Below are 11,813 nucleotides of genomic sequence, written 5' to 3'. Positions count from 1 at the left end.
AATTGGTAATTACAGAGATCTTCGGTTAATGGTCAGCTTATTTTAGAACAAAATCTCCATTCTGTGAGAGCAAGGTCTCTGGATTCATTTGGAAACTACAAATATAACAGGTTAGATGGGATCATTCAAGCATAAAACTTGCTATACATTTGAACTATACTTTAGTTCTTAGGAAGTTGAAATTTGAAATCAAAAGTACTAGCATCATCTAATGAGGGAACTAGCACAAGCTCACTTAATTGTTATATACATTGTTTTACACCACTAGCTAGAATTTCTTTGATTCAATATGATTCAGATAATATTATTATTCATTAAATGAAGTATGTTATCTTTATTCAAAGCTTTACTATTGTAACAGTAAAAAATGAAAAATGGATCATAAAACATTAAAAAAAATCCTTGTAAATTTACATGAAAAAGTAAAAAAAAAAATACATACAAAGAAGAAGAATTTACTATTGTTGTGTCTTGGAATATTCGTGGTGGTAGAGCAATATAAATTTTAGCGTTTTAATTTTGTATGAAGATCCAACACATAATTAGATGAAAGATTGGGGTATATCATTTATAAGGGATACCAGAATTTTTATGTGGAAACCCCTAAAAAGGGGAAAAATCCCGGGACCTGATCACGTTGAATGAATCTACTAGTATTTGAAGTTGATTACAATTGAGACCATCCTTGGGGAAGGCCATGCCTCGATGTAATATATATACACCATATACAGTGCATTACATGGTACTATTTGGAAGAATTAGTGTTGACATTTTCGTTTGATCAGTAGGACCATACTTGTCAAGAAATGTAGTTTGGAAGGAACGTAGTTGAATGACGATGGTCAGAAGGACCGTAGTCGGGTGATGGAGCTCAAAAAGACTGTAGTCGGGCGATGATAGTCTGAAGGATTGTAGTTGGTAGGTGACGGAGGCCATAAAGACTATAGTCAAGTGATGGTGGTTGGAAGAACCATAGTTGGTGAACGACGAAGGTCAGAAAGATCGTAGTTGATGACGGTGGTTGGAAGGATCATAGTCGGCAGTTGACAGAGGTCGGAAAGACTGTAGTCAGTGATGGAGGTTGAAAGGGTCGTAATTGTCAGGCGACAGAGCTCGTAAAGACAACAGTAGGGTGACGGTGGTTGGAAGGATTCAAGGATTGTTGCCGAAGGGTAATAAAGGTCGGAAAGACTGTAGTCAAATGACGGTGGTCTGAAAGACCGTAGTTGGGTGACAGTGGTCAGATGGACCGTAATCGAGGGTGACGGAGATCAGAAAGACCGTAGTCTTGCGACAGTTGGTGGCTGGGCAGTGGTCGAGGAAGAGCTTTGTAGCAAAAGAGATGAAATTTCTTTACATTCTTCCTCTTCTTTTTTTTTTCTTCATTGCTTGGTCCCCCTTTCAGTAAAGAATGGGAGATCTATTTATAGTTTTCTTGGAGTACCATAACTGATAAATATGAAAAAACTTAAGATCATGTTGGGAGTGGTTCAAAGGGATGACCGATATCTATTCCATTGATCATGAACCGTTTATTGAGTATTTGATCATTGTCTTAATGATATCATAATGCAATGATCTTGGACTCGTTGGATTCGTCTCTTCGAGCTGCTCGGGTAGACTATAAGCATGCAACATTTAAAATCTTTTGATAATCAAATTTATGATTTGAACCTTCCATTTTTTTTTAATCCTCGATTTGGACCCATTTGGGATCAGATTGGGTCGAATTTGGTGTCGTTGGATTTGTCTTTTTGAGACATCCAATTTGTTGAAATCGGAGTTTGAATGGTTCTGATGGTTCCGAATTTAATTTCTAAAATTTTCAATTCAAAATTTCTTTGAGATTAGTGCTTGATCAAGATAAATTTTTTATGACATATCAACTAATTTGAAGAAACCAGTTATAAGTGAAGAGTGACTGCTCGCATAACATATCTCCAAAACTCTAAATTACATCCATGGATATGCGTGCGAAAAAGAATAAGAGCTCATATATATGTTGCACCATAAGCTTTTCGGTTAAAGTCTAACAGAATTTGGGTCACAAACTCTAATAATTATGTTGATAAATTTAATGTGTTGTCAATTTTTTAGCTTAAGTTTCGTTTGGGACTATTTTTTATTACTTTTTAAATCAAGTTTTTAGTATAAAATTAAAATTTATGTACTAAAAAGTTTTTTTAAGAAGCAGTAAGAAAGACGTTCCAAACGAAACCTTAGTTTTTGTGCAAGAAAAATTCGGTGATACATGCATTAAAGACACAAAAGAATTAAGGTTCTGCATATTTTGATCTTTGAGAACTTAAAATGGAATCGCATATTAAGTTTTAAATAACTATTACATAAACGTTAAGAGTCAAACCATCAGAAAAAGATACATTGCTAAGATTAAGTGAAAAGCAAAAGATTACTGATGATATCTTGCTGTTTTGCTGCAAAAAGTAAGCTTAAGTTGAGATTACATGAAGAAATTCTATCTAAGAGAGCACTATTTATCCCTCTCTAAAATAAAGTAATGTTCAAAATAACTAAAATCTATCATGCTGAATGAATTTCTTTGCCATGCAGCTTGTAATCATCAATTTTTTGAATCATTTGTTAGAAAATAAGCAATGAAGATCAGCCTAAATTTTTATGAGTACAGGAAAAAAAAATTTGTACTAGAAAGTTACTTTAAGAAGAATTAAGAAAGTCGTCCCAAACGATACCAAGAATTTTAAATGCTCCTTCATGAACTAAGAGCCTGTTTGGGATAGCTTTCTTGTTGCTTTGCTTTTCAGACACCAACTACAATTTTATTTGATTATTTCTTTCTTATTGCTTAAAAAAAATTCTGTTGAAAAATTATTTTTGGAATCAGAGTAGTTAAATTATTTTCTCCACACCAACTTCACTGCTAATTTTATAAAACATTACAGCCATCCCAAACAGATCCTAAATTTCTACAACATTTTTTCTTCACGAAACAATAAACAAGGCTTTAAAATTTAGCATTATTAGCGCCATTAATTCTTCGATCATTTTATAAATCCTTATTTTCTATTTATTTCTATTATGTGATGCACAGTAAGTTAAATCTCTTTTGCACAATTAGGGCTGCAAACGAGCTAAGCCAAGCCGAGCCGAGTATGTTAGTGTTCATGTTTGAGTTTGTTTATCATTAGCTTGTTCAAGTTTGGTTTGTGTTTGATTCGAGCTTTATTGTTTGTGTTCATGTTTGGTTCGTTTAATTTAAAGGTGTTCATGTTGTGTTCATGTTCAATTCACGTTCGGTTCGTTTAATGCTTGTCGAGCTTTAAACAACAAGCATTAAAGAGCTATGTTCGTGAACATATTTAACAAACAATTTATTGAACAAACAAACATTAAATTTGTTCATGAACATCTTAAACACACAATCTAGCAAACATGAACAAATATGAAATGCCTTTTGTTCAGAAAATTAAATTTATAATAAAAGCAGTTGTCTATTTAAAATGAAAATATGATTAATCTATATGATTATATTCTTAAATGAAGCTTACCAGTTGCATTTCTCTCCATTCGAGCTTTTATCGAGCTTAATGCCAAACTTGTTCACGAACTTCAAATGATATTGTTCGTGAACACAGAGGCGGAACTGCTTAATGCTCAGGGGGGGCAATTCAAACTTTTTTTCACGCTTTTTCAAACTTTCTATTTCTATTCGTGCTGTTCGCCTGTTTGAGATAATTGCTCTTCTTGAGAAAATGATTACTTTTTTTAGATAATGTAAGCATGAAGCCATAAATTGGGTGCTCTGCTCTATTTAGAATAGGTACGTCTTGCATTTTTTTTAATTTTCATTTTCTTATGATTCCTATGGCACAAGCTCCACAATAGTTAATAATTTTGCATATATTAGTGCTTCTGTCTGCAAAAAAATGAAAACTCCGGATAGAAAAATTGTAAGTGAGTTTCTATTTTTTGTGCTTGATCAAGATAAATTTTTTATGATATATCAACTAATTTGAAGAAACCAGTTATAAGTGAAGAGTGACTGCTCGCATAACATATCTCCAAAACTCTAATTACATCCATGGATATGCGAGCGAAAAAGAGTAAGGGTTCATATATATGTTGCACCATAAGCTTTTGGGTTATAGTCGAACAGAATTTGGGTCACAAACTCTAATAATTATGTTGATAATTTTAATGAATTATCGATTTTTTAGCTTAAGTTTTGTTTGGGACTATTTTTTTATTACTTTTTAAATCATATTTTTAGTACAAAAGTTAAAATTTATGTACTAAAAAGTTTTTTTAAGAAGCAATAAGAAAGACGTTCGAAACGAAACCTTAGTTTTTGTGCTAGAAAAAATCGGCGATACATTAAAGGCACACAAAAGTATTAAGGTTCTGCATATTTTGATCTTTGAGAACTTAAAATGGATTCGCATATTAAGTTTTAAATAACTATTACATAAACGTTAAGAGTCAAACCATCAGAAAAAGATACATTGCTAAGATTAAGTGAAAAGCAAAAGATTACTGATGATATCTTGCTGTTTTGCTGAAAAGTAAAGTTCAAAATAACAAAAATCTATCATGCTGAATGAATTTCTTTGTCATGCAGCTTGCAATCATCAATTATTTGAATCATTTGTTAGAAAATAAGCAATGAAGATCACCATAAATTTATACAAATACAGAAAAAAAAAATTTCTACTAGAAAAATGTTTTAAAAAGCATTAATAAAGCTGTTCCAAACGATGAAGCCAAAATTTTTAAAAGCCCCTTCATGAACTAAGACCCTGTTTGGGATAGCTTTCTTGCTGCTTTGCTTTTCAGATATCAACTACAATTTTATTTGATTATTACTTTCTTATTGCTTTTCAAAAAAATTTTATATTGAAAAATTACTTTTTGGAATCATAGTAGTTAAATTATTTTCTCCACACCAACTTCAAAACTAATTTTATAAAACATTACAGTCATTCCAAACAGATACTAAATTTCTACAACATTTTTTCTTCACGAAACAATAAACAAGGCTTTAAAATTTAGCATTATTAGCGCCATTAATTCTTCGATCATTTTATAAATCCTTATTTTATATTTATTTCTATTATGTGATGCACAGGAAGTTAAATCTCTTTTGCACAATTAGGGCTGCAAACGAACCGAGCCGAGCCAAGCCGAGTATGTGTGTGTTCATGTTTGAGTTCGTTTATAATTAGCTTGTTCAAGTTTGGTTTGTGTTTGATTCGAGCTTTATTGTTTTTGTTCATGTTTGGTTCGTTTAATTTAAGGATGTTCATATTTGGTTCATGTTCAATATCACATTCGGTTCGTTTAATCCTTGTCGAGCTTTAAACAACAAGCATTAACGAGCTATGTTCGTGAACATATTTAACAAATAATTTATTGGACAAACAAACATTAAATTTGTTTATGAACATCTTAAACAAGCAAACATAAACAAATGTGAAATGTCTTTTGTTCAGAAAATTAAATTTATAATAATAGCAGTTGTCTATTTAAAATGAAATTATGATTAATCTATATGAATTTATTCTTAAATGAAGCTTAGCAGTTGCATTTCTCTCCATTCGAGCTTTTATCGAGCTTAATGTCAAGCTTGTTCACGAACTTCAAATGATGTTGTTCGTGAACATAAATGAATCGAACACATTAGTGTTCAAGCTTTTTTATTTAAGGATCGAGTATTTAAAATGTTGAAGTTTGTTTGTTTAGTTAGTTAAACGATCACAAACGAGTTTTAATCGAACCGAGCATCGAATAGCTCGTTGAACGCTTGATTCGCTTGCAGCCCTATGCACAATAATACTTTTATCACTTATATTTATCCATTCATTCCCATTAAGTGTAACACTAGCTGTTAACTCTGTGCTTTGCATTTCTAATATCTGATAAGTTTTTTTATTTGTCAAAATGGTCTTTATTTCTTTTTCCGTCCAATATGGTTTCTTGCAATGGGCTATGCGAGTTAAATGACAGCCTTAATTAGTACTGCTCGTAGAGCCGAAGAGAATATTTAGGCTTCATTTAGGATGGCTTTCTTATTATTTTTTAAAGTGATTTTTTAGTTAAAAAATTTAAATTTTTGTACTGAAAAACTATTTTAAAAAGAAACAGAAAACCGTCCCAAGTGAAGCCTTAGTTGAAGGCCTCTAGCTAGCCTTTTTCCCTTGTTGGTCATAGTTGGATCAGCAATAAGCCATCCCCGTTGCCACACACCACCAACCGAAAAATTGCAATCACTACCCTACGATCACCATCATCTTCCACTACCATCTGACACCAACCAACCACTGTCGCCACCGGCCGATGTTGATGTTCGCTTCTACTACTGTTACTCGTTAATATTCACCATCTCTCTTTGTTGTCCACTACCATCGTCGCCGTCCAATGCTGCGCTCAAGGGACATCTGATTGCTTCATTCATAGAGGTTGTTTTCTGCTTTCTTGCAATTATCTCTAGCATGTGTATTTTTGGCACTTTTTGTGCTGATTTTCTTGTTGCTATCCACAATTTTGCTGTTTTTTGATCTTCTGCGCATGTAACTAGTTTACTCAAAATACATATACATAGTAATAACACGTCCAATTATAACATAGTCTACTCAAAATATGTTTCGTCATTCTCGTCCTCTAATAATGCTGACTGTTTTCCATTGAATTGCTCCCTCGTTCTCTAGAGCTCCTCCAATATCTGACTTTGCTTCAGCTGCATCCCTTATGTTGAGAAGGTTGTACACATTATTTCCAACAAAGTAATTGTTGGTTTAAGGAGCATATCGTTCATTATGGATTATCTTAATTAATCATTAGTAATCATTACACTAAAGATTTATTTATAATTAGATAATTTCAAACAAATAATAATTTGATAAATATAATAATGCTATATATAAACAGAATTATGTAATTTTACTAAAAATTATTCAATTCATCATAATGAAATAAATACAAGCTATGTCTATATATATATATTGTTGCGGGCTAGAATATACACAGCGATAGAGTTATGATTTTACGTCTTAGCGTTACACGGATATCCAGCTCACACAAGATTTTTTACTTGGAAAATCCTGGAAAAGGGAAAAACCACGGGGTCTAGCTCAGTTGAAAAGACTTCACTAGAATTTGAGTTGATTACAGTGGGTTGACTCGTCCCACAGGGCGATCAGAATACAAATGTCAACAGTATGGTTGAAGTCTAGTGTAAAATATGATGTCACTTGGAAGTTAGGGCGTCAGCTAGTAGTCCAACAGCGACTTGACAGAATTCGGGCGTTAGTTGATGGTCTGGCAGAGTTTAAGGCCTCAAATGTTAGTCCGGCGAAGGAGAGGGCCTCGGGTGGTGGTCCGGCGAAGGAGAGGGCCTCAGGTGGTGGTCCGACGAAGGAGAGGGCCTCAGTTGGTGGTTCAACGAAGGCGAGGGTATCAGATGGTAGTTTGACGAAGGCAAGGGCCTCAGACGATGGCTCGGCGAAGTCGAGGGCCTCAGGTGGATGTCCGCCGAAGGCGAGGGCCTCAGGCGGAGATCCGGTGAAGGAGAGGGCATCAGGCGGTGGTCCGGCAAAGGCGAGGGCCGCAGGTGGTGGTCTGGCGAACTCAGACGGTGGTCGAGGAGGAGCTTCTTCCTTCTCTTCTTTCTTTTCTCTTCTTCTCTTTTTGCTTGGATCCCCTCTCAAGAGAAATGAGGGGTCTATTTATAGATTTATGGAGTGACATGGCCCGTAAATAGGTGAGAAAGCAAGGGTAAATGGGGAGTGGTTGGATGGACCGCCGATGTTGAATCCCTTGATCATGAATCGTTTGATGAACATTTGAATGTCTTATTGATGTCGGAATTCAGAAATCTTGGGCTATATATATATATATATATATGTCATCCATATAACATTAAATCTTAATATTGACTAATTAAATAGGGGATGAGATGCTGAGCTCAACAAATCTTATGTTTACATTTTTTTTTTCCAAGACAAAAATTTTATATGATTCACAAAATTTCACTCTCTGTCTTTTTCTCTTTTCTATTTATACTCAGATCATGCTTGTTAATTAGATTCAAATGCACCTCAGAACATATTTGATTCCAACGTGTATTAAATTTAGGCTTGGTTTGTTTGCCCGTTCTTTGTACTTTTTCCGTTTCAAAACGACAATTTTTTTTTTTGCCGTTTGAATGTGCCGCACGTTTTTTCCAAAACTCCATTTTCTTATTGTTTTGAGAAGCGATATGGTTTAGCTTTTTCCGTTTAAAAACTCCATTTCCTCTAATGATGTTTTTGAAACTGAGAAGTTTAAAAAACCAAACGAAGCCTTAACTCTTGTCTTCACATGCAACTTTAATCGTTAAATTATCATCAAACAACTTAACCTATACTTGTTACATTGACCTGCCAAATTAGCATCAATTTTATTTTTATTTTTTATTTAGTATATCTTATGTCCAATAAATTTACTAAAACAAATAAAAATTGAGCATAATTTGAAAATATGACAAATAAATAATTAATTACTACCCTCCTTTTAAAAAAACTATTACGTCACTTCTTTAATATTACCATTTGTCTCGCTCCTTACAGCTTCAGAAGCCAACTGTCCCACAAAATCTTTCCTCCTAGCTTCTTTTTTACTATCTTTTCGATGAAATCCTGCTGCTAAAATTGAAAAAAAAAAATTCATAATTTTTTAGGGATTAAAATAAATTCATAGAATGAACTAAATTATCCCCTCCTCACTTCTTGCACAAAAAAAAAAAAAAAAATCTTAATACGAAGAAAAAAGAAGCTATTTTCTGCACACAAAAAAAATCCGGATATTATCCCTTCCTCGCTTCTTGCACAAAAAAAAAAGAAAAAAAAAATCCGTTTTATGTTTGTTATTTTTGGAAACGACGGCGATCAGTAAACGAGCCAGGCTGGTGCCAGCCGGAGGTAAGGTTACCGCTTCACGTCCATCTCAACGGCCTTTTACTTTCTCGCTCACGCTCTCGTGGCGAAGCGGTGATCCCACCAAATGGGAGTACCTCCGTCACTACTGACCGCCTCGAGGCACCTTTGCGCTTCAGTCCTCACCAGCGGCAACTCCCACCGTTCACCATTCTCCTCCGATCCCTCGTCTCCCGCGGCTTCCACTGTCTCCGGTGAGTGCTCTTCTCTTTCCGAACAATCGATGGCCTCCCCTTCGCCTTCCGCCTCCGTTTCGACGAGTTCCAGACGAAGCCTGCCGTCGCTGCGGACAGCGCGGAGAATCTCCGGCGGCGTATCGATCTGGATCTCAGTGAGTACGAATCGCCCATCCCTTCGCTCAGCCTTCAAGAATCGGGTCCTCCGACCTCCGCGCCCCATCATCCATGGCAGCGGCGGAGGGAGCCGCACCTCCGCCCTTCGCCTCCGGGACGGTCGCCGTGAATTCCGTTTCTCGATCTCCGCTGCCGATTCATCGCCTTCGTTGATTTCAATCCCGCTGTCGCAGCTCTCGGATCCAAGGCTCTCGGTGCAGAGGCCGAGTCCCCTCGCATCCGCCGATGCCTCGTGAAGTCCCCACGCACCGGGATCGGGCGACTTCTCGCCGCATGTGTCGAGCCTTACAGCAGGGTATTCGACCACGTGAGGAGGCTTGGGGGAATCGGTAGCAAGGAGGCGGAGCCCGCCGTGGTCGGGTGGAGGGAAAATGTGGCTCCACCGATGAGGAGGATTCCGGCGATCGTCGGATTCGGGGATGCCGAGTATCGAATGGAAACTACTTTTGCAGAAGCTAATCATCGCCACTTTTTCCCGCGCTTTTTTCTTAGGTATTTTCTGTTGTGAAGGTTTGAGGAAGTGGAAATCGAAGCATCGGGCCTATGTGCAGGATTAAGAACGGAAGAGAGAAAGGAGAGGGGTTTTTATAGCTGGTAATTTTTTTAATGATAATAATATTATTTTGAGAAATAAGGAATTTTAGAAAAATTCATCGTGACCACGTAACGATGGGGGAGTTTATGTGGCGTGGGACTGTGAAGAAATGCCAAACGATAAATATTAGAAGAGGGCAGAGATTTTAACAAAAATAAATATTTATAATTTCATATAATAATAATATCAAATTTTTATCCCACTATATGAAATTGGTTACATAAACCTTTTTTTTATAATATGTTCAGTTAAGAATCTAATTCTCATTTAAATCTAATTCAAAAAATCATTTTTAATATTTTATAACCAAGTGTTTCTAGGTCTACCTCTATCTTTCTAATATAAGCCAAATCTAATAATATACTCTTCTAATTATGCCATAAGAAGGCCGACGTTCTATGTGACCAAACCATTAAGATGATTCTCTCTAATCTTATTTATCACTATTGGAGCTACTCTAACCTTTTCATGTATATACTTGTTTAATATTTTGACAGTACGAGTGAATCTACTCATCCACTTGAGAATCCTCATCTTTACAACACTAACTTAAATTTTTTGCTTATCTTTCAATGTCCAACATTTTGCGTCATTAAAACATTGCAGTTCTCACCACCATCTTATGGAATTTCCCCTCAAGTTTGACGAGTACTTTTCTATCACACAACATGCCCGATTTGTTCCTCCATTTCAACCATTAAAACTTAAATTCTACTAATAATATATCTATCTATTTCACCATCACTTTGAATAATAAATCTGAGATATCTAAAATGTGTACTCTCTTTAAAGACATGATCACCGAAAGTCACAACCCTCGTAAATCTATCTCTATTAAAATTACACTATGCATTCATTTTTACATCTACTCCAACGAAAACTTTTAAACTCTAAGGTTGAACTTCCTAATTCAAGTTTACCTTCAACTCTCTCTTTCGGAATATTAACATCAAAAAGCCATACATCCTCTTGCAAATGCCTAGTAAGAGAATCCAAGACTAAAGCAAAATATATTTACAATTTCATGTAAAAAAAATAAAATACTTAATATTAATGCTGAAGATATAGTTTTTAAAGTTTTGATTAAGTGATTTTAAATTTTAAAAAAATTATAGTAGGATTGTAATATGATCTTATTATATGATAAAAAAAAATCATTATTGTAGAGAGAATTTAATATTTTAGTTTTGTATGAGATCAACGCACCCAAGTTTTTATGTGAAAAACTTAAGAAAATGAAAAAATATTGTAGTCCTTAGTTTGGATAGCACGCTTTAATGTGTTGTAGGTATGTTTTGATTAGTTTTCATTTTTTTGTAAGTTTGACTTTTATTTTTGTTGTACTCTCTATTGTCAAGTATTGTTGTAGATATATTTTATATTATATATGTTTTGGATGATATATAAAAAATCTTATTGAAATTCAGTAGTCATCCGCTTTATATTGCATTCAATAGTAATTATGTGTAGTATATATATTAGATATTTTATTTCAGTATTTCTCCAACCATATCTTGAGGTCAATCTTGCCATAATCATATACGGTATGACCTATGTGTTATCGGGTCATATCGGGTTAAGTTGTGATAAGATTTTTGGTATCAGAGCATAGGTTGGAGAAGTGAATTATAACAGAGCTATAAGATTTAATTTGTAGAAGAGTGAGATGCTTCTGGATAGTTTTGTGTGCTCATTTTATTTATTTTTTTTTCATATACATGGGTTGCATTCAGCTCTGCATTTTGAGATAGCTTATCGACATCAACTAAATCCAGATATGACCAATGATCAGAGTTTTAGTCAGGCTGCTCAAGTTCAGGGTACAATCCTTATGATTAGTTCTGACATTATTTCTCAAATTGCATGTATAATAACATAGTTAGTTAGTGAGGCTCACAAACTAGTTGTTGGTACCCA

The 11,813-nt window shown here is 34.8% G+C and overlaps 1 protein-coding gene across 1 annotated transcript; it reads right to left on the bottom strand.

Annotated features, from left to right (window-relative positions):
- Nucleotides 1-8,774: 8,774 nt before the first annotated feature.
- On the bottom strand, nucleotides 8,775-9,905 carry LOC110103652 (protein FANTASTIC FOUR 1-like). Its single transcript, XM_020832450.2, has one exon. The coding sequence runs from the start codon at nucleotides 9,762-9,764 to the stop codon at nucleotides 8,982-8,984; it is 783 nt and encodes a 260-aa protein (XP_020688109.1). The 5' UTR covers nucleotides 9,765-9,905; the 3' UTR covers nucleotides 8,775-8,981.
- Nucleotides 9,906-11,813: the final 1,908 nt, after the last annotated feature.

Source organism: Dendrobium catenatum, unplaced genomic scaffold (assembly GCF_001605985.2).
Source record: "Dendrobium catenatum unplaced genomic scaffold, ASM160598v2 fragScaff_scaffold_506, whole genome shotgun sequence".
Lineage (NCBI taxonomy): Eukaryota > Viridiplantae > Streptophyta > Magnoliopsida > Asparagales > Orchidaceae > Dendrobium > Dendrobium catenatum.
The sequence above is the reverse complement of the archived record's forward strand: the minus strand, read 5'-3'. Positions and strand labels throughout refer to the sequence as shown.

Bases quoted from the DNA above. Each gene is read 5' to 3' on its own strand.
- LOC110103652 (XM_020832450.2), bottom strand. From the start codon at position 9,764: ATGATTAGCTTCTGCAAAAGTAGTTTCCATTCGATACTCGGCATCCCC.